Below are 23,360 nucleotides of genomic sequence, written 5' to 3'. Positions count from 1 at the left end.
GGTTAACTTGTCAACTTTTTTCTTCACTTGAATTCTTTCTCCACGTTTTGAACATCTTTGAATCGTCACGATAGGGTTGGTAGGAAAGGGAGGACCTAATAACATTAAGCCGTCAGGCTTAGGCTTGTTGTATGCTGGTTCATATGGTCTGTTGACTCTGTTTAACTCATCTTGATCCACCATTAAAATAGGAATGTCTTCATCGAAATCAAGCGACTTACACATATAAAATGCACGCACGGCTTCAATAACATAGCAATCCGAGCAAAGTTTCCTGCCATCGCCGAGAAAGTTTCCTGCCATTAAAATAGGAATGTCTTCTTCATCGAAATCGAGCGACTTACACATATAAAACGCGCGACTTACACATATATTCTTTTGTACTGTCTCCTTGCTTAAATCTAAGGCACTCACGACACCGCGGAGTGTTATCGTTGTAATGTTCCGCACATCATATTTGCCCACAAAATGCGCTAGGCTCCGGCTCCTCTTGATTATATTTGTGACAACATCGCATATTTTTGGTTGGCGGGGATTTTGAACCTTGAATATGTTCATGTGTGACGACGGTACTCTTGTATATTTCTTGATTGATAGTTTGATACGATTGGAAACACAAATGTAGACTAATATTTTGATATATGATATATACATATAGGGCACTAGTCCTTAGGATTAGTAAAACCACAGGTGACCTTAATCGCAAGGAAAGTGAGTAAGCCAAAAATAATAGAACAAGTAGGTAGAAACTAGGAAAAAAAATAAAACAAATCCTGTTTAAATAAGGTCGTTTAAACATAGAACAAATCCTGTCTAAACAAGGTCGTTTACATATAGAACAAATCCTGTTTAAATAATGGTTATTGAAACCAAATTACAGATTATATGCTGCTGTTTGTCTGTACTTACCGTCGACTGTAAATAGCTGCAACTTTTCCACGGTGACTTAATCATTTCAAGGTACGATTAATAGCATACGATTTTACATGGATCTGGAGGTGTTGGCCCCTCTTTCTGCTACAATTATATCCGTACCTTCACCACCATATACGACATCATATATTGGCGTGCAGAAATCATCAGGTAATTAAAAGAGTCTTCTCTTCATGCTATGGGGATTTTGAACTTGGAATTTGTTCACTTGTGGCTCCTAGATTGCTCTTGTATTTGTATATAACGCGAGTGTGCGTGTGTTTTTGTCAAATGAATATTCAATCAAAGTAATAATACATTATCAACAAGAGAATATATGCTTTTAGATTGATATTATTTACGCAAAATTACAATAATCCAATTACAAATTATCATTTCAAAAGCCATATCTTTTCTCAGACGCACACAAATGAAGCTAACAAACCAAACAACACATGCATGTCAGTTACAGTGATTCTTCTTTTCTTTTAGCTTCAGCGTCCGGAAACTGGATGATCTCAGTTACAGTTTTATTATCAGAAACTTCCTCCGGGACCTGCAGAGGCTCCAAAGAGTCAACAATGTCTCGCATTAGAGGCCTTGCTTTTGGGTTTCGGTTCAAGCAATGATATACTAGCATGGCTGCCTTTTGAACTCCCTTAACAGGATAATCTCCTTCTAGTCTCGGATCAACGATGTTGAGCACCTTCTTCTTCTCTTTCAGCATCGGGAGAGCCCAGTCAGTAAGGTTTTGCTCTCGGGCTGGCCGTGACTTGTCTAAAGATTTCCTACCGGTCAGAAGTTCAAGAAGAACAACACCAAAGCTATAAACGTCACTTCTAGGAGTTAGATGGCCTGCATGTAGGGAGATGGATATAGTAACTATGTCAGTCCCCTCAAATGATCTTTAGTTCCCAATATGAGTTCAACTGTCGATTTTAACAACACAATCCTGATTTTGGATGTTATGGGGAACAAAGAAATGACTTCATCTCCATGTGGTTTACAAAGGACCTTCCTAATTCCCAAAAAATGTGTCTAAATTTGTAACAGAACTTACCCGTCAAGATGTACTCCGGCGCGGCGTATCCATATGTCCCCATTATTCGTGTAGAAACATGAGACTTGTCCCCCACTGGTCCATCTTTTGCAAGGCCAAAGTCTGAGAGCTTTGCATTATAGTCCTGTTTTGAGGCATGCAAAGAAGGTGCAATTGTAATCTGATTGAAATTACTCAGAAGATCAATGATACCTGTGCTGCAGTAACTGAAATCCGCTCACTCGACCAATCCATGATTTTCTTATGACCAATGGAGAATACAATTTACACTAGGATTGAATTCGGAAATCAAGACTAGACAGTGCAACTGACATAGTAATTGGTATACGTCCCAAGTGATGTAATTTATTCTCTTAAAAAAAAAAAATTCAAGTGTACTAACCAGATCCAACAAAATATTAGATGTCTTAAAATCACGATAGATGACAGGCTTCTCGGCCTCATGGAGAAAGGCGAGTCCTTTAGCTGCACCAAATGCAATCTTCATCCTTATGGTCCATGGCAGAGGAAGCAACACTCCTGTAAAAAGGGAGATATGCATGTGAGATAATACTTAATCCCGAGCCATATAGAAGAAGAGGGATAGAAAATACTTATACACTTACTTGAGAATAAATTGTTTTCCACACTGCCCCGAGCCATATACTCATATATCAACACCCTCTGTTCATCCTCGCAGCAATATCCAATGAGCTTTACCAAATTTGGATGAGAAAGCTGGCCCAAAAATATGACTTCTGCCTAGAAATGCACAAAAATCTTAATGAAACTGATGTTCTGTCTCTCCTTTAATCTTCTTAATGAGTTAAAAGGTAGAACACAAAGCTTACCAGCCACTCTCTGTGTCCTTGATAACTGTTATCACCGTCATGAACTTTAACAGCTACCGGAAGGGGGTCGATCCCCTCTCTTAAATCCTCAGTAATGAACCCTTTATACACACTTCCAAATCCTCCGCCACCCAACATCTGATCTTGCCTAAAATTTGCAGTGATTATCTTTAGCTCACTGAACGTGAATGCAATCAAAGGATTTGCAGCTGAATCACGACGTAGGATCTCAACTTCTTCAGGATTTGATGGTAACTTACTATCATCTTCCCTATGTTTCACTGAGGGGCTCTGGTCTTTTGGGGACTCTGAGAAGAAAATTGAGAGCATAACATGACACATCAGACCATCCAAATCCTATCCGACAACAAGCAAACATCAAAGCTTGTTTCCCACCACAACTAACTTGAAAGTTCATCATATAGAAAGAACTAAGAAAAACAATTAAAATAAAAACCCCTGGCATGGCACGGTAGAGTATGCACTATCAACATTTTGAAGGTAACATGCAATTCTTTTTTACAAACCAAAGTTAATATTTTATAGCAAAATGTGTAATCTTTTAATCTCCTTTGCAAGTTTAGCTCTAGATACAAATTGTATACAAGAGGGAAAAGATAAATCTTCGATCATGGTCGAACGGACCAGGACGAAGCTAAAAGATTAATGGTCACGTAATGTAAAGTTTGAACTAGAAAGGATGTGCTTTTGAAAACTCGCTAGAATGAACAGAAATACTATCAAGAGTCAAGATAAGAAACAAGGCACCGGCAATGTGGAATATCCACTTTCCTACAGGAAAGGTAAATCCATTACCTTTTCAACCAGCCATGTAGAAAAGGTGAAAAAGCATATTCTGTTCATTTGTTTTTTTCTCAAAACATAAAGGGAGTACATAGAGAATCCAACAAAAACAGTATAACCTACTTCAATATCAGCAAATGCTAATGAAAAATTAGAGAATCAGCTCAATATTTCGATTTCAGGTTTTCGGTATAACTCAGTCCAACAAGTAAAAAAATGATCTTTTTGCATATGGTTATGTAAATCATCCTAAAAAGTGCAACCTTGATTTCCAATTTCATTGGAGAGTCTATCAATTTGATTAATGAATATGTTTTGAAATTCCTGTTGCATGAGGAGGAACCAGCACATTAGTTAATTTACTAATTATACATGAGGATCCAAAACAGAGCTTGATCATTTGAATATTGAACCAAGGTGAGGTTCAACTCTAATCTCTCACTAATCTAATTAGAAAAAAAGAGCAGAAAAAAATACAGAAAAAAGAAGCAAGCTTTATGATGGGGACTAACCTGACTTTGCATTGGAAGAGACTCTGTAAACAGAAGGCTCCCACCTGTACCAGCAATTCCCCATTATTTCCAAAACCAAAAAACAACCCCACAAATCCCCACTCCCTCCTCACCAACAACTCATCACCACTCCACAAGGATGAATTGGATCCAGACCCCCAAATGAAAAGCAAAGAAAAAGAAGACAAATGAAATTCCAAAAGCAGAGCCAAAAGAGTAAAGAGAGAGCTTAAGTGGGGAAATTGTTTTATTCTTGTGAGTTTGAAATTGTTGAAGAAAGAGGAAGGAGGAGAAAGAGTGAGAGAGAATTCTTCTGCTTGGTGGTAAGGTAATGATGGAGTGAAGGTAAGAGGGGGTTGAGGTGGGTGCTGGTTCTTGGCCATGGCAGAAATGGGCCCACATTCGTAGAGAGAGATTTTTATTATTTTTTAGTGTTTGTTTTGATTCAAAAATATATTGTGCATTCTTGTTAGTGCGCGTATATGGTGGATTTCAATTCCCACCCATCTCTGTTTTTCCATCATTCTCCAGCACATTCTCTCTTCTTTCTCTTCCTCTTTACTTTAGCCCATCCATGCCTCCTCATCTGTTTTGGCCTCTTCTGCTCCCACTCTTTATTAGTACCCAATAGGCAATGGGCAATAGCGTTAAGGTTGGCGAGTCAAGCTGCTGCTACCTTTACCTAACTCTCATTTTTATATTACTGCTAATTAAGGACAAATTGCATTCATAACCCATCAATCAAAAGGCGAATTCATCTTAGGAAAGGCCACATCAACAAGACACCAATATCAATAAAATAAGGTTTTCCTCCCGATGCCAAGGATCTTTAGCCGCACAAGGCCAATACGTAACATCACAAGCTAGCACGCTTGATAAATCAAACGTAATCGCCATAGTAAACTCACAATGATTTGCTGCAATTTTTTCTAATTCAACTAGCGTACTAAAAAAATGCTCTTAGAGAAACTTTATGGAGCCTTGTTTTAACACAATTACCACCCGCTTTGGAGCAATTTGTGGATAATGAACTTATCTCACGAGCATAAAATCAAGTATGTTTAAAAAAAAAAAAAAAAAACTCAACACGTTTTAACCATAACTTGCTCAAAGAGGCATAAAAAATGGGGAAAAGATTTGAGTCAGCTTAAGGACGAGTACATAGTAGTTTCACTTTTCTAGCTGGACCTACAATGATAATGTAAAGTAATATGCAGGACACAAATCTTGTAGTCAAATATATTTTCTTTCTCCCAATTATCAAGAAATGGTTTTTTTTTAAATTTATTTCCCCTTTAATCTTGGCCGACAAGATTTTGAAAGGGATTTGGATCCTCTCCTGAGCTAACGGAGAGGATCCTCCTGACCAAGTGTTATGGGCCGTTGGATTTTCATTCAACGATTATAATTATTATAACTTTAAAATGACCCACCTATTTGTAGCCGTTGGATGAAAATCCAACGGCCCATAACACTTGGTCAGGAGGATCCTCTCCATTAGCTCAGGAGAGGTTCATTTAAAGTGATATGTTGAAATTTATTCTAACTCGAAACAATGTAAACATATCATCTCTAAAAGTATTTTGATTCACACCTTTTGAAAGATGCAAATAAGAGAAGCATTTATCTTCGTATATCTCTATTTGTTTCTTTTGCTAATAATTTATTATTATTCCATTTTTTTTTTTTTGAAAGGCTATTATTATTCCATTTTGTCTTCCACTTTATAGAAGACCTAGGAAATAGGTGTTACAAACTCGCACTGGATTTTCTGCGAGTTCTCTTCTCTAAGTAGATACATACATACATATCACTTGTTAAGAAAAATAAATAAAAGAAGTTGACTAGATCACAGAATTTGACTTCTGTAGAAGTTATCCATTTCCAACAATCAAGGGTCTTTGCATATCCAAGTAAGTGACGGATCTCTTTTCACCTAATCTATCTAGTTCGGGATTTGAACAGTTGAAATTTAATCTAACGGCTACAAACAGAGGATTCCTTTAAAAATGATAATAATCATAGATGTTTGATCAAATTTCAACAACCCGAATCTCAGACTAAGTGGATTAGGTGGAAAAGGATCCGGAGAGGATCCCTTTCTTTCCCAAGTAAGAGCAACTCCACCTTTGCTAAGCACCCCCCCCCCCCCCGCGGGGCTATTCACTATTTAATTCACCCAGTGAACAGTAACTGCCCTTAATGAACAGTAACTGCCTTTCGCATCTCCACCTCTACACTGAATAGCCTTGACAATAGGCAATAAAATAGGAAAAAAACCTTTTGCAACTTGCTTGGAATTTCCCGTGCACTCTCCACTCCCTCACATCACTCCCTCTCTTTCTACTCATCTTTCTCACTTCTCTCCATTTTTTTGAAGTTCCTCTCTCTCTCTCTCTCTCTCTCTCTCTCTCTCTCTCTCTCTCTCTCTCTCTCTCTCTTTCTCTAAGCTCTTGACACTTTCACTCTCTCTAGAGCTCCGAGAGCTCTCACCCACTTCTTCTTTGAAAATTAAACAAATCAAACTCCAAAACCATGAAACGTTAATCTATGGGACTAAAGGATCCTAGCTATACCATTGCATGCGTCATCGGACCATCACGGTGTAAACCACCATTGAAGCCGAGAGCTTCAAGATCTGAAACTCAAACCCATGTGAGGTTCTCTATGCAAATCTGGTTTCATTATGTCTTAATGTTGCTTGGGACAAGATTTGTGGTGTTTTTCCAGTTCGAAACCAAAGGTTTAACCCCTGCAATTTCTCTGAAACCTTGCCCAGTTTTTGGTCACCTCCTCGGAGCAAACTCCAGCAAGTTTGTGGGTTCTTGAGCTCTTGCTCAGTTTGAATCCATTCCAGGTACTTAAATGCCTCTTTGCAAGTGAAAATTAGTTGGAAATTACTAAGGTTTGACATGCATGCATACTGTTTTTCCCCATTTTCAGAATCCGGCGAAGAAACCCAACCCTTGCAGGCCATTTTCCGGTAATAAAATAATGGCTAACGTCTGAGTGACGTCAGCCTTGCATCACGTTGCCTTCGGGCTCTCGGGCTGGCAACTTGTGCTAGGCCTCTCTCTTGGGCTGGCACACGCTGGACCAAGTCACTCTGGCTATCCGGCCTTGTTCCAACGCCAATCCACTAGGCAAAAGACCACGGTGGAACTGCTTAAAGGCACTTGTGTGTGTATTGTGCTATGAAATAGACAACACATGTAAATATATGATGATATATTTTTTTTTAATATTTGAATTTACTTTTATGTATCTCAATATGTCTGCGTAGTACTTATATTACTTTTCTTTTAATAAGGGAAAGGTCACTTCCTCTCAAAAAATTGTAGCCGTTAAATTGTTAATCACTCGAGACTACACAGACCTGGCAACAAAATTAGAGACGTAGGATAAACTTAATGGACCTGGCAACAAAATTGGAGATGTAGGATAAACTTAATTTAGATCAATGTCCATTCTTCTTCAACGCATGACAATTTATTTTGTCAAATTAATATCACAAAAAAATAAGAGTTTCAGTATTTTATTTTCTTTTGGCATGATACTCTCTTTTAACACGTTTCATGTCGTGTTCAAAAAAATTTCATTTTCAACAATATGCTAAATTATTGCTTAATTTATTTGCATGCCATTTTCAGAGAGCTAATAGTGAATGGTGGGGTGCATTCCAAACCCCAATATATCACATGATGTGTAACAGACTACAGCCTGTGTGGTGCATATAAAGTTGTTCAATTTTGGACTCGCTAGAAACCCCTGGAGGTGAGATGACCAGAGATTGACATGGAAGGAATGGAAGAAAGCAAAGCTCACCACCCCTCTCTCTCTCTCTCTCTCTCTCTCTCTCTCTCTCTCTCATGCTTAGCTCCACAGCCTCCACCACCACTACCACACGTGGCCTCCAATATCAATGTCTTTGTCTCTTCATAATAGTGCGTAACTAATCTATCTATCTAATGACAATTTATGCATATAAAATTATACATAATACTGCTCTTAATCATAATCTAATTAACATGATCCAACATTGTACCGAGAGAATGATCAGGATTATATAATTTGGTATAACTATATATTGCTGCTTCTAAACCAAAATTACAAGTAAAAAGAAGTTTAATTTCATTAATCACTATTTGAAATCAAGCATTATATACAATGCTATACTTTGCATTGATCTATTTATTTGCTTCCTGCAGCTGCCCAGTTGGAATTCTCTGATTACAACTTTGGTCACATTCCTTCCCATCTCTGCAAAACACTACATGAATATGTCTGGACAAGGGATTTCCAAATTATAAAGAGAATGGTCACAAAATGTTAGAATTAAGGGACAAAGGCATGTAAGAGAAATTTTACAAATGATACGTTCCAACGGGAGTTGGTTAATTCCTCTCCTTTTGTGATCTTTTCCTTTGTAATTTGACTTTCAATCCCATGACTTGAAAATCACTCAGCCAAAAAGAAATGGATAGGAATAGGAGTATTTTCAAATCACATATACATGAATATGTAATCCGATTTTGATGTCCGGACGAGTTCAATGATAAGACAAACTTCCTTATGACACACTTACAAGAGGGTGAGGGAGGGTGTCCGTCCGGCATCTTCGACACGCCCCAAACCCAATATCCCAAATACCAGGGTAGACACGTGCTGGCCGACACCCGAGGGTGACAAAGCCATTAAAAACATGCATAATGATAAAATATTTAATTAGAAAGATATAAACCAATGCAGAATCGTGTTCAGAGAATACAACTACTAAGAATAATATGGAAGGAATTATTATGAAAAGGTACAAACAAATAAATGATACCTATACTGAGAAGACTCGAGAATATCTATGTTGTAGAGTCCTGACGCCAAGATCATGTGCCTCGATCCTAACCCCTGAGGGGGCGCAAAACCAGAAAATGTGAGTGGACCAAAATTTATAATAATAATACTAGTAATAGGAAAACCATTTTCTTTGTGAACATACTAACCCACCTGTTTTGGAAACACATATTTAATACTACATATAGGTTTTATGAAAAACCCTAGCATGCAGTGTAAAACATTTGTGAAACATCGTAAATCATATCCGTGTTGTACTCAACTAGGGGTATCATAGTGGCTTGAAGGCAGTACTTGTCCATCACTCGATGGTGAAGTTGTATAACTTGTCCATCACCGGAAGGTGAAGCTGAATAACCTGTCCATCACCCGCAGGTGAAGCTAAATCAAATAGCATAATATCCACATTGACACTAGTCGTGGCTAGTGAAGCTAGGGGGTATATAATATATCATATCTCACTCTTGCATTATCTGTGTCCTATGGCCATAGACATATTAACTGTGGTGTGCGTATGTGCCGTATGATAACCAACTAGGTAAGTATCGAAAACATAACTCAAAACTCGTATCAAAGCTCGAACCATCTTCATAACCATAATAAATCCATATCCGGAAATCCACCATATTTGTAAATCCATAATATAAATTATATACGAAAGCCACATAAATTAATATATGCAAATCCAATAATTCATGATAAACCAGTCTCCCACAAGAACAAGGATGTTCTATCCTTCTCCGCTCAGGATGTACATTCCTACTCCTATTCAGATACTTGAGCAGCAACCTAGTTTTAGTTTGTTTAGTAGTTTGTTTCCGATACTGCTTGTAATTGTAATTTCTGCATTCTACTACACATCTCCTTTGTAATGCTATATATGTCAATAATAATTGGCTCACTCAATTCATTGAGTTGAGTTTCAGAAATAATATCTTTCATGGTATCGAGAGCCAGCGTCTTACGACAACGGTTTATCGTTTAATTTTTTTCTTTCTTTTCTCTCGGTTTTCTTCCCAGTATGGCGTCTTCTTCTTCTACCTTTGCTGCTGCTGCTCCCTCTGTTACGAATTTTCTTACCATAAAGCTCGATCGCAACAACTATCCTCTGTGGCATGCTCAGTTTCTTCCCTTGCTGCGCAGTCGCAATCTTCTCTCCTTTGTTACTGGTGAACATAAATGCCCTTCTGCTTTTCTTCCTGATGACAAAGGTACCCTTACTGACAACGTCAATCCGTCGTATCTTGACTAGATCCAAATTGATCAGATGATCCTCTCCTGGATTACTAGTTCTCTTACTCCCAAGGTCCTTGCTACTATTGTCAACAAAACCGATTCGGCCTCTGCTTGGTCGTCTCTTCAGAAACGCTATGCCTCTACCTTTCAGAACCGTATTATTCAAATGTGGACAGAATTGATGAATACCTCCCGTGGCGATCTCTCTATTGTCGACTATCTTGACAAGGTGAATGTTCTTACCGACAACCTTGCCTTCTCTGGAGCCCCAGTTTCTGAGTCAGACTTGGTTGCCATTATTATAAGTAAGGTTGGTCCTCAGTTTGAGACCACCGTTGCTTCTGCACAAGCCCGTGATACTCCCATCATTTACACTGCCTTGGAATCTTTACTCATTAGCGTAGAACACCGTCACACTACTTTCTCTCTTCTTTCTGACGTTAGTACTTCTGCGTTTGCTGCTGTGTGTGGTGGCCGTGGTACCTCTCACGGCCGTGGCGGCTCGTTTCGGGGTGGTCGTGGTAGCGGCTACACTCGTGGTTATGGTTCCTCCCGCAACTCTAATGGTGATTTTTCCCATTCTTCTTCACCAGCAGTCTCCTCCCGTGGACAACATGCTTTCTCCAATGGCATCCTCGGCTCTGCTCCTGCTTCAGGTGGATTTTCTCCTGCACCTGCATTCTCCCCGTCTGGCCATATTCAGTGCCAGATTTGTCAGCGTTATGGTCACTCTGCTATTGATTGCTACAATCGTCTCAACATGTCATATGAAGGCAGAGTTCCTTCGTCTCGTCTTCAGGCTTATGCTGCTGCACCTCAGTCCCGTGTTGTACCTACTGTTTCTCCTGCCTTGCCTGCTCAACCATGGCTCTTTAACTCTGGCGCCAATTCCCACATAACCAATTATGTGGGTCAGTTTTCTAATCCTCGTGAGTATCATGGAACTGATCAGATTCGTGGTGTTCATGGTGGTTCAGGTTTGCACATCTCCAAAATTGGTGATTTGTTTCTTCACACTAAACTAGCTTCTTTTCAATTACTAAATACTCTCTACTGCCCTCATGCTTCCACTAATATCATCTCTTTAAATAGTTTTGCTGCTGATAATGACTGTTTCTTTACTATCCATCCTCGTTTTTATCATGTGCAGCATTCGCGAACGAGGAAGATCCTTTTACAAGGCCCGAGTAACAATGGTCTCTATTCTTCCCAATTCTCTCATCAAACTTCTGGTGTTTTTGCTTGTGTTGGTGAACGTGTCTCGGATGCCTTGTGGCATTCTAGGTTAGGTCATGTTTCGTTTTCCATTTTACAACATTTAGTGTCTGCAAATAAATTGCCAATTAAAAGCTCAATTTCTAGTAAGTTTTGTCAATTTTGTCTTTTAGGTAAAAGTCATAAATTGCCATTTTCTTTATCTTCCTCCATGGCTTCTTCACCTTTAGAATTAATACACTGTGATGTTTGGATGTCTCCCTCTCTATCCGTTTCTGGTTATAAGTATTATGTGATTTTTGTGGACGATTATTCTCGTTATACTTGGTTGTATCCACTCCGATTAAAGTCTGATGTTTTCTATACTTTCGTCACGTTTAAAAACCTCGTTGAAAATATGTTCAGTGTTAAGATTAAAGCTTTCCAAATGGATGGTGGAGGTGAATTTGTTAATCATAATTTTCGAACATTCTTAAATCACCATGGCATCTTACATCGTCTTACCTGCCCTTATCATCCTGAACAAAATGGTGTGGCGGAACGTAAACATCGCCATATCGTTGAAATTGGCCTTACTCTCTTAGATCAATCCGATCTGTCTACTCCTTATTGGACCGAATCCTTTCATACTTCCAATTACATTATTAACTGTTTGCCCACTCGCCTTTTACACAATATCTCCCCGTTTGAAAAACTGTTTCACAAACCTCCTTAATATAATTTTTTGAAAGTTTTTGGGTGTGCCTGTTTTCCTTATTTACGTCCATATAATACTAACAACTGCAATTTCGTTCCAAACGCTGTGTTTTCTTGGGTTACTCTTTAAACCATCTTGGTTATCGCTGCTTAGATCCCTCTACAGGTCGTGTCTTTCTGTCTCGCCATGTCATGTTTGATAAGCACACCTTTCCATATAGAGAGACCATTGTTCCATCGCCTTCATCGCTTTCCTCGTCTACGGATCCAGTACTCATCTTCGGACCATCACCATCTCCTGTTGCCCCCACGCCCTCCATCTTGCAGCCTTCTTCTTCCAATCCCTCAACCCTACCATCACCCGCCCCCTATCCAGCGCCCATTTCAAGTTTATACTCGTAGGCCCTCTTGCCTTACCCGTTTCCCGCCGTACACATCTGCCTCTCCTTTATCCCCTACAACCCCTACTATTCTCCCCCTAGTTCTTCCCTCCAAACTACATTCCCCATATCTCCTACACCTCTGTCAGCCCCTGGAACAAACCTACCACCTGTTGCATCCGTTTCCTCTACTCCCGATGTCAGTTATCTGTTTCACTCCATGGTTACTCGCAGCAAAGTTGGTGTTCGAAAACCTAATCCCAAATATGTTTTTGTTACTACTTTTTCTGATGATTTGGTTGAGCCTACCTATTTTAGTCAGGCAAATAAACACATTGAATGGCGCAAAACGATGGCTGACGAGTTTACTGTATTATAACACAATGGTACTTGGACCTTGGTCCCATTCCACCACACTATGAACGTTCTCCCCAACAAATGGGTCTATAAAATCAAGCGGCGCTCTGATGGTTCCATAGAGCGTTACAAAGCACGGTTAGTAGCCAATGGGTTTCATCAACAAGATGGTTTAAACTATGGTGAGACGTTTAGCCCCGTCGTCAATCATGCCACCATTCGGCTGATTCTCTCCATTGTTATTCACTACAATTGGCCACTTCAACAACTCGATGTACAAAATGCTTTCCTTCATGGTTCTCCAAATGAAGATGTCTATATGTTCCAACCGCCAGGATTTGTTGATTCTCAACGTCCCACTCATGTGTGCAAGTTACAACGGTCTCTATATGGCCTTAAACAAGCTCCTCGTGCATAGTTCCAATGCTTTTCCCAACACTTGGAACATTTGGGGTTTGTTTCTTCTCATGCCGATTCTTCATTGTTTACTTTCTTTGATGGCTCCATGGTCATTTACTTGTTAATATACGTGGATGACATCCTTATTACTGGAAATAGCACGGATCATATTGCTCGCTTAATTTAACAGCTGGGCGTTCTTTTTTCCATGAAGGATCTTGGTCCCCTTCATTACTTCTTAGGCATGGAAGTTCATCGTATGACTGCCGGTCTTCATCTTACTCAAGCAAAATATATCACTGATCTTCTTAAATGTACTAATATGCTGGACTGCAAGCCTATTTCGGCCCCAGCTATTAGTGGCCGACGCCTAAGCTTATCAGATGGCGAACCATTATCTAACCTTACAGAATTTCGAAGTGTTGTAAGGGCCTTGCAATATCTTCTTTTCACTCGTCCTGATATCGCCTTTGCCGTAAATCAGGTTTACCAGTTCATGCATCGGCCAACCACAGTCCATTGGGTTGCTGTTAAACGCATCCTCCGTTACCTTAAAGCAACTTCGAATCATGGCATTGTTTACAAACCGAGTTCCCTTCAGCTCACTGCCTATGCTGATGCGGACTATGTTGGAGATCATGACGACTGTCGTTCTACTGGTGGCTACTGTATTTTCCTTGGTGACAACCCTATCTCCTGGAGCTCCAAGAAACAACGAGGTGTCTCTCGCTCCAGCACCGAAGCTGAATACCGCCAGCTTGCGTACACTGCTGCGGCGCTCTCTTGGTATCACACCTTATTTCGAGAACTTCATCTCCCGCTTGCTTCTCCCCGCATCTGGTGCGACAACATCAGTGCCATTTCTGTAGCCTCTAATCCCGTCTATCAACAACGCATGCGCCATGTGGAAGTGGACTATCATTATGTTCGAGAAAAGGTCACTCGCAATGAACTCACTGTTGGCTATGTCTCCTCTATTGACCAGCTGACTGATCTTCTTACCAAAAGTCTCTCTGCTGCCCCCTTCACTTTTATGTTGTCCAAACTACCAGTTCGTGGCCTTCCTGTCAGTTTGCGGGGGAGTGATAAACCAGTCTCCCACAAGAACAAGGATGTTCTATCCTTCTCCGCTTAGGATGTACATTCCTACTCCTATTCAGATACTTGAGCAGCAGCCTAGTTCTAGTTTGTTTAGTAGTTTGTTTCCGATACTGCTTGTAATTGTAATTTCTACATTCTACTACACGTCTCCTTTGTAATGCTATATATGTCAATAATAATTGGCTCACTCAATTCATTGAGTTGAGTTTCAGAAATAATATCTTTCAATTCATACTCTTTAGTAAGACGTAATTTCAATAAATCATAATTATAAAAATTTGGAAAACATAATATAAAGCATATTCAATGCATGTAATATGAAATGCATGTTAGGTTAATAGTTTATAAAAATATATAGTTAAGAAGGGGTCCACTCACTAGTTTTCCATTGCCTGAAAGCCGCTCGAACTATCAAGAATAACATCACTTCCCGCCAACGCGCCTAAACACAATTAGGGACATTTTAGCAAAACTCTACTAAAACGTTATAATTTTGGAAAACGGATGGTGGATTTGGATTCGGCACGTTAAGGAACCTTGGGTTTTCCTTCAAGCGCCGTCGCATGTGGCAGTTGGCCGTCCCGACTCTCCAGAAAATCCAACAACTCAAAAAATTCCCAAATTTTACAGGAATTAAGATCTCGACAAGAGGAATAACTTCCATACCTGCAGCCAAGGCCAATTTGGCCGGGAAAAGCCCCAATTTCACTAAAACCCGTTAGAACCCTAGATTTGGGTGTGCTTTGATTCGTCTTCCATACTCGCTCCGAATCCTCAACCAATGCATGAGCTTTGTTTTTGGGGTAGAGGGTAGCCTATTGGTGGTGGTAATTGGTTGAGTTAGCTTCACAATCGTCGATTTTCTGCCGTGGCACCTTCGGAACCCATAGGTTCCGTTATTCACGAATTCAATGCTAAACCTAGTGAAATTTGATTGTAAATGGAAGATAGGAGGTCATGGAAGGTTTTCCAGGTGGTGGATGGCGGCGATTTGATGGAAAAAACAGATGGAAACCACCAGAGAAGACGGCGGAATCGGGTCGGGTCGGGAAAAAGAAAACGGGTTGGTGATCCCGTGCTTCACCTCTCCTTCCTTTCCCCTAATTTCCAAGGAATCCACCCGTAAGTTTCTCAGCCACACAAAGGCTAAGATTTTCGAACTAAATCAAGGGTAATCTTTGCTTTTCGTCTTTAGGTTGGCTGCTGACTATGTCTGAAGATTCGAAATTTAGTCTGATACATCCTTTAAATCATGGCTGAATTAAGCTTGTACCGACACGTCCTAAAAAATTATGATTTTTATAATTTTAATACGTGAAATTACGAAAATGCGCTTTGAGGCAAATATGTTGACTTATGTTACCAGCTTGTCGTGTCACGTAAGGTTCATTTTCTCTTCTTTTTTATTGGGCGTCCCGCCCCTTCTTTATCTTTCATCTCCACTGCCCACCTTTTCTTCCCTTTAATCTGGGCCACACACGTGGCCTTCCAGATTTTGCTCCAAAAATCTGGAGCATTCTAGAAAATAATAAATTTACAATTTTACCCTCGACTTCATTCATTAATAACTCATTCGTTATAACTCCAAATTACGTTCCGTTTGCGCCCACGCGTCCATAGCAACGAATACTACGAGAATACGCCAAGAAAACGAACCTTACATGACACGACAAGCTGGTCAACATAAGTCAACATATTTGCCTCGAAGCGCATTTTCGTAATTTCACGTATTAAAATTATAAAAATCATAATTTTTTAGGATGTGTCGTTACAAGCTTAATTCAGCCATGATTTAAAGGATGTATCAGACTAAATTTCGAATCTTCAGACATAGTCAGCAGCCAACCTAAAGACGAAAAGCAAAGATTACCCTTGATTTAGTTCGAAAATCTTAGCCTTTGTGTGGCTGAGAAACTTACGGGTGGTAGCACTCTCTTATCTTTCGAAAGCATAAGGAGTGGAAATTTATGTGTTGATCGTAATTCACTGGATAATTAGTTTTCTTTCGTCGCAGCTCATCTCCATGATCCACTGCACCCTAAAATCCTCCAAGGAATCCATCCGTTTTTAGCTACGGAGAAAATAAGCTCTTGAAGAAGATCTGTCCAGTCAAGCATCAAGTCTTTTCATTTTTGTTTTCGGAAAATCAGCCATGAAAAAGGACTTTAAATCCAATATCAAAACAATTAATGGAGCAAAACTTTATTGAAAGGTATATGTGTGCTATCTACCAATATGTTTATATATAAGCTTTTCCAATCTTGAGATTGTCTGTCTTCTTTAGGGGATTAGGAGATGAAGTTTTAATGTTGCAAATTGTTTCTTTTTCTTTTTTTCTACTTTTCCTTTCGAACATATAAAGTTTAATATCGAGAGGAGATTTAGTGACCATCGAAACTCATCCAATGCTAAGTTCTCTGCCCAGCTGACAGCTATTGCATATGTACTTATTTCTGTCTTAGATATGAAAATGTGATATGCTAATTCTGCAGCAACGTTTAACTTCCTCACACCGAACATTGTATTAAACTTGAATGGTATACAAATAGAGTTAAGAAACTTTTTAATGTCAAATGAAAGAATGGAAGAAGTTTGTACGGCACTTGAAGTTCCTGCTTATCAAAGCAAACTAGATGTATGCTTTCTATCCCTCATATTATGAATTTATGATGCCATATGAAGCTGCAATAATAGATTACTGTGGATGAGGATGCACCATCAATAAAGCAAGTTCTTAGCATGGCAGAAGACTTAATAATGATGTGAACTTGAAAGGTTAAATCGTGTTCCGAAAGTCTTAGTTTCTTGATTAAAAACCTTCGATCACGCAAGAGAGAACTAGAATCAATTCATGCACTGTACGAATGAGGAAAAATTTTGCCAATGGCATTGATTTTGATTAACCATAACTTTGCTTCTTCTGGTAAAATTAATTAGTATATCTTCATTGAATAATACCAGATCACTGTGCAGAGCATGCGTGCTCTATCAAGCTAACTGATCCTCTCAATATAGGTGTATATCATAGGGAATCATCGATGTTCTGAATACTATGCTTCTCCAGACAGATTTCAGTTAGAAAAATGGAAAATGAACAACAAAACTGCTAATCATTCTGCTTAAAGATAAGCATAGCTTGGGGCAACACTAAAAAGTATGTGTTTATGCAAGTTTGTGAGGTGTAATCGATCCATACTCACACAGTCTATGGACCTTTTTAAGCTAGAAAGCAGGATAAATTAGTAACCTACAGGTGCAACCACAGTAGCTTAGAAGGACAAGAACCCGAAAAACCAGGGTTGCAACCTTCAAAAACAAGTAACAAAAAAGTATAAGGCATCAATGTTTATATATGTCAAATTATTTTTCTTATCAGGGTATAAATCCATTGAAACAGGACTATAACTCTAGATTTTATTTCCTGTCACAGATTTTTAATCAGGTTTCATTTTTCAGCAAGTTGAAGGAAAAAAAACAAAAACCTAATATGTAGTAGTAGTTATCTAGGGCACTTGATAAGATTCTAGAGGTGATGTGCTTTCTTTCTCGAGAACTGTTGAAATTAAAGTGATGCAGTTATCATACTTCTACTAATTTGTTTACAAGGAAAAGGGGACTGCATGGAAAAAGATTTATAGCTATTATCATGAAGGGCACATGCATTTTTCTTAGCAGCATTGATGGTATAACTATGATGGAGGTACAATAGGTACAGTACTCCGTATAGATGCATGTGCGAAAACATCGAGGGCCAAGGAGAGAGGGGGATAGAGTTTGTAGCTTGGAAGAGAAAATATCATCAATGATGAGCGAATGTTTCTTGCAGCTTTTGAAAGCCTTCAACTGCACGCACGATATGCATTGTTTGGAAGGCCATCTTCTTGCAGATTACTAGAACTCTATTTAAGCTCCAACCAGCCATGTGATTCTTCTGTAGGAGACAATGGCTACTAATAATTTTCAGTGTTTTTGGGGCCTTTTTCTTTCACTTTCACTTTATTTTACTCACTCAACTTCCACACCTCATGTAACTTTTCTACCCTAAAGCAGTTCGCCTTTTCGTGCCTCCTTTCTAATTATTATCCTTTTTACTCACCGATTTGGTTTGTGCAGGTTTATATAGTCTATTTGGGGCACAACTACAACGTTCATGTTCCTCACCTCACCTCAAACCATCATCTTCAACTCCTTTCCAAAGTTTTTGCAAGGTTTTTGTTCTAATTCTTAGGCCTGCCCATATATTTAGCGCTTCAAACTCATTTCCTTCTGGCTCTATTTCTCAACCACTACATCACTTAACTTGGTGATCTTATTTCTCTCTTTGTACTCATTATATTCAGTGAAGAAGATGTTAAGAAATCCTTGCTTTATAGCTACAAGCACAGTTTCTCGGGGTTTTCAGCTAAGCTCAATTCTTCTCAAGCAACCGCCTTGGCCCGTAAGCTAGATAATTATTACCCTTTTCTTTTCTCTGCTTTTAATGCTGCTTTGTTAAAGAGTTGAATGGTGCACCTTAAATCAGTAAGCTTAACTTCAGTGTTTAAGAAACATGCTAAATATATAATTGCAGACATGGAAGAAGTGATATCAGTGTTTCGAAGTGAGACAATGCAGTTGCACACAACAAGAAGCTGGGACTTCTTAGGCCTTACCTTAAGCAGCAGCAGCACTAGTCCTGAAGGGACTCCATTGCAACTAGCCTATGGTGACGACATCATTGTTGGGGTCTTCGATACAGGTTTCTTTTAAATTAATTACTAGGGGAAAGCTGCACATTTTCTACCATTGACAAAACCAAGCTAAGTTTTTATAGTTTGAACATCTGTTTAGGTATATGGCCTGAATCCGATAGTTTCCAAGAAGAGCCACGGATGAGGCCTATCCCCTCAACTTGGAAGGGAGGGTGTGCTAGAGGAGAAATGTTTGAGCCAGAAAAAGCATGCAACCGCAAGCTAATTGGTGCTCGCTACTACCTCAAAGGTTTTGAAGAAGAATACGGGCCACTAAACAAGAGTGGGAATCCAGAATATCGATCAGCTAGAGATTTTTTAGGTCATGGTACACACACAGCCTCAACAGCAGTGGGTTCAATAGTGAAAAACAACGCAAGTTTCTTTGGCTTAGCACCAGGAACCGCTAGGGGAGGAGCGCCGAGGGCTCGTCTAGCGGTGTATAAAGTATGTTGGGGAAAGGACTATGATGGGAGGTGCTCTGAAGCAGACATTCTTGCAGCTTTCGATGATGCTTTGCACGATGGAGTTCACATGATATCAGCGTCATTTGGATCAAAGCCGCCATTGTTGCCGCTGTTTATATCTCAAGCTTCAATTGGTTCATTTCATGCAATGCAGTTAGGTGTTAGTGTGGTGTTCTCTGCAGGTAATGAAGGGCCAGATCCCTCACAGGTCTCAAATGTTGCTCCTTGGGGAATTTGTGTAGCTGCTTCCTCTGTTGATCGAATGTTTCCAACCCGAATAATCCTAGACAATAAGCTCTTTGTTATGGTAATCAATACATATAAATCATGGATTATACATGGCATTACATGTTAATTATGAACCAATGATGAACAAGTCCAAGTTTATTTTCTTTGTGGTGATACTCTAATTTAATTAACAGTGGGTCACAACCCTAATCATTTCGTTGGTACATATTTCAGCACTTTAATTAGCTGAGTCATCCATAAAGCTCCATTTCTGTACAGGGGGAAAGCTTTATTACCACACCTATTAAGGCAAAATTAGCAGATGCAACCACATATTTTGTCAATGGGTGACCTCTCTCTCTCTCTCTCTCATAATTTTCCATCTGATCTATTAATCACTCGTTAAATATGTAATCTACTAAATTAAAATGCAGGGTTTGCAGGCCAGAGAATTGGATAAAATCAAAGTTTGCGGTCGGAAGAGTAATTCTATGCTTTTCAAGCATAGGACCATACGAAATTGATGAGGCAGAAGTAGCTGCCAAGAAAGCGAATGCATCGGGTTTGATCTTTGTGGAAGCTGAGACGAGGCAGGTTGATATCGACATCATTCCCTCAGTCCATGTCAACCTTGAGCAGGGGACTAAAATCAAGCACTATCTTGCTCAATCTCCCATGTAAGTAGTTCTCTAGAGCGGTCAACTGCACTTTTTAGAAATGTAAATATGTTGTCGATATTATTGATATTGTCGATACTAAAAACTAATTATTGGAAAAGTTGTCGACAAACTTGACTGCACTTCAAATTCGTGACATATGTTAATATTGTGAACTATACCACAATACTACACAGGAAACCTGTTGTGCAGATAGAGGCAAGTAAAACTGTCATCGGTAAGTATCCAGCGCCTAGAGTTGCATACTTCTCTTCGAGAGGACCAAGCTCACTTGCACCTGATATTCTCAAGGTATCAATCTGCATCACGCTGCGTGTATATATACCATAAGATGTACTTTTATACAGCCGATTATACGTATATGCATTATACAGTAACATAACATGATCCCCATTCCCACTATGGCGCATTACAATACAAACAGCCAGACATAAGTGCTCCAGGGGTCAATATATTGGCAGCATGGCCTCCTCAAACATCTCCCACTTTGACACTTGACGATAAACGTTCTGTGAGCTGGAATTTTCAGTCAGGAACGTCAATGTCATGCCCTCATGTGTGCGGAGTCGTTGCCCTTATCAAATCTGCCCATCCGAATTGGTCTCCTGCAGCCATTAGATCGGCTCTCATTACAACAGGTACGTGTTGAGAGTATCTCAAATTGGAGATGTAAAGTCTTGCATAAAGTGCTTAAAAATTCTTGGTTTTGATATGGATGCTCACATTCTATTAGTATGCACGTAAAAAAACAGCTATTGATAATCATTCATGTTCATTTGTCACAGCAAACACGAGGGACAAATCCTTTGACAGCATTCTAGCAGATGGATCAACGAAAGCCTCCGATCCCTTTGACATTGGTGCTGGCCATATTGACCCCATCAAAGCGATGGACCCAGGCCTCGTTTACGACATGAAAACACGCGATTACATTCTATTCCTCTGCAACATTGGCTACACCAGTGATCAAATCAATAAGATTGTTCTTTGCTCTCCCGGAACTGATACAAGCTGTCCTCAAGTGCCAATTTCAAATTCCCACATAAACTACCCCTCCATCACAGTTTCCAATCTCCGATACACCGTGACTATCAAAAGAAGCGTCCGTAACGTGGGGAAAAATAAGAATGCGATTTATTTTTGTACTGTTTTGGAACCTGATGGAGTAGAGGTACAAATATGGCCTAGAGTTTTGATATTTTCATGGTTCAAACTAGAAAACACATATTATGTGACGCTCAAACCGCATAAGAAGTCTCAAGGGAGATATGATTTTGGAGAAATAGCGTGGTCCGATGGCTTCCACAAGGTCAGGAGTCCCTTGGTTGTATCTGTCAACACCACATGCTGTGACTCTTGTGACTCTTATGCATATTCGCATCACTCCTACAATCGTAATTTAAGCTCATTTTAAATGTCGTTGAGAACTATTATCAGTGCTCTAGAAAGTTATTCTGCACTCGATGTGCATGACGACTTTTCATCAATAACAGCTCACTATATTGGTTTTTTGTTTTTATATTTTTCAATTCTATGGGATAAATTTAGTTGTAACATTTCCATCATTATGGACATTAAAGTAATAAACAAAACGTCCTAAGTTGTGTTTTTTGATTTACTTTGTCAAACATGACGGTTGACCCTAACATGCAGAAAACATTTGTTAAACCGGCTCTTTAGGTCATCTCCAATAAAGAGGGTTAGAGGTTTAAAAGAAAAAAAAAAGGCCTGATTTACCAAAAAAATTTATTCTCAACTGATGACTGAGCTATAATTCTATGGAGCCCATTAGACAGTATTTGGCTAAATGGACATCAGGCTGGCCAAATGTAGCCCTCCACTTAGCCCTTGTTTTGGGGATCAACTCATCAGTTGCAATAATTGATTCAAATTCAACGGCTAGATTTGAAAACATCAAACGACAGTTTAACATCAAACGACAGTTTAATTAAATTAAGCAATCAATTTAAAGTATAACTTAAAACTAATAAATTATTGAGGGGGTTATGTTTAGTCCCTGCGATTGAATATGGTATATGAGTATAACCTAACACTATTAATTTAAAAATAGGGCAAAAAACTGTTTACTACCCTCATGTTTCGTGGTTTTCAACATTTAATACATCAAGTTTTTTTCGTCTCAGAGTCATACCTAAAGTGTTAATTTTGGGACAGTCTCATACATCCGTTAGTCAAACTGTTAAGTCTACCGTTAACTAATGACGTGGCACCTATATGGACAATGACTGGGCGCCACGTGTCATTAAAAATATTAAAATATTAAAATAATTAATTAAATAAAAGTATTTATTAAAAAAATTTGTTCTTTCTCAAAACCCCGACTGTCCTCCCTTCTCCCTCCCTTCTCGGCCTCTACTGCAAATCCAACCCTCTCTTTCCCTCAACCCCCGACCTCAACCCTCAACCCTCTCCCTCCCCTAACCCCCAACCCTCTCCCTCCCTCAAACCCCGACCCACTCAATTAAAAAAAAAAAAAAATGTTTCTGGGCACCCTACATCCCTTCTCTTCCCTGAATCCATGGCGAAGGCTGCACTGCGAGCTGAGGAAGTTCCAGACCCTCACGGTTAACGACGTCAAACCGATTGCTCCGGTGCAGGTCATGGTGATGAAGATGAAGGACGAAACGACGTCGCACTCTGAAATCGTACGCCGTCGCCTTCACATCCAAAACCCATTGCCTCCTCCTCCAAACCCTCACTCTTGGCGATGAAGGATGGGCCTCCCTCCTCGTACGGCTCCGTCTATGTCCCTTCCCACCACCGCTTCCACTCTGTCATCAGCACCCCCACTTTCAAATTGGAAATAGAAAACCAATTTCACGCAATTTTATAACATTTTCCCCCAATTTTTACAGATCTCAAAAAAACCCAAGAAACCCAGCTGCAA

At 39.5% G+C, this 23,360-nt stretch overlaps 2 protein-coding genes across 3 annotated transcripts; one reads left to right on the top strand and one right to left on the bottom strand.

Annotated features, from left to right (window-relative positions):
• Positions 1 to 1,231: 1,231 nt before the first annotated feature.
• On the bottom strand, positions 1,232 to 4,774 carry LOC103415405 (probable serine/threonine-protein kinase PBL16). Its single transcript, XM_029099245.2, has 6 exons — positions 4,119 to 4,774; positions 2,803 to 3,110; positions 2,578 to 2,713; positions 2,355 to 2,491; positions 1,973 to 2,096; positions 1,232 to 1,767 (listed from the first exon to the last, which is right to left on the bottom strand). The coding sequence occupies exons 1-6, from the start codon at positions 4,180 to 4,182 to the stop codon at positions 1,379 to 1,381; spliced, it is 1,158 nt and encodes a 385-aa protein (XP_028955078.1). The 5' UTR covers positions 4,183 to 4,774; the 3' UTR covers positions 1,232 to 1,378.
• Positions 4,775 to 16,139: 11,365 nt separating this feature from the next.
• Positions 16,140 to 21,971, top strand: LOC103414738 (subtilisin-like protease SBT3.18). Of its 2 annotated transcripts, none has more exons than XM_070818668.1 (10): positions 16,140 to 16,562; positions 18,464 to 18,558; positions 18,691 to 18,788; positions 18,921 to 19,088; positions 19,181 to 19,854; positions 20,055 to 20,122; positions 20,210 to 20,452; positions 20,629 to 20,743; positions 20,877 to 21,090; positions 21,238 to 21,971. In XM_070818668.1, the coding sequence occupies exons 4-10, from the start codon at positions 18,923 to 18,925 to the stop codon at positions 21,864 to 21,866; spliced, it is 2,109 nt and encodes a 702-aa protein (XP_070674769.1). In that variant the 5' UTR covers positions 16,140 to 16,562; positions 18,464 to 18,558; positions 18,691 to 18,788; positions 18,921 to 18,922; the 3' UTR covers positions 21,867 to 21,971. The 2 variants fall into 2 exon arrangements, with proteins under 2 accessions (XP_070674769.1, XP_028955077.2); XM_029099244.2 differs by lacking the exon at positions 16,140 to 16,562 and adding an exon at positions 18,066 to 18,377.
• The last annotated feature ends 1,389 nt before the right edge of the window (positions 21,972 to 23,360 follow it).

The sequence above is a fragment of the Malus domestica genome, chromosome 03 (assembly GCF_042453785.1).
Source record: "Malus domestica chromosome 03, GDT2T_hap1".
Classification (NCBI taxonomy): Eukaryota; Viridiplantae; Streptophyta; class Magnoliopsida; order Rosales; family Rosaceae; genus Malus; species Malus domestica.
Note: the sequence above shows the minus strand (reverse complement) of the source record. Positions and strands in the feature narration are given on the sequence as shown.

Excerpts from the sequence above, each read along its gene's own strand:
- LOC103415405 (XM_029099245.2), bottom strand. The coding sequence starts at position 4,182 with ATGGGGAATTGCTGGTACAGGTGGGAGCCTTCTGTTTACAGAGTCTCT. Across the intron at positions 2,714-2,802 it reads AAGGACACAGAGAGTGGCTG|GCAGAAGTCATATTTTTGGG; the intron begins GTAAGCTTTGTG and ends GTGCATTTCTAG. Across the intron at positions 2,492-2,577 it reads GGAAAACAATTTATTCTCAA|GAGTGTTGCTTCCTCTGCCA; the intron begins GTAAGTGTATAA and ends CCCTTTTTACAG.
- LOC103414738 (XM_029099244.2), top strand. The coding sequence starts at position 18,294 with ATGGCTACTAATAATTTTCAGTGTTTTTGGGGCCTTTTTCTTTCACTT. Across the intron at positions 19,855-20,054 it reads ACAATAAGCTCTTTGTTATG|GGGGAAAGCTTTATTACCAC; the intron begins GTAATCAATACA and ends ATTTCTGTACAG. Across the intron at positions 20,744-20,876 it reads TTGCACCTGATATTCTCAAG|CCAGACATAAGTGCTCCAGG; the intron begins GTATCAATCTGC and ends CAATACAAACAG.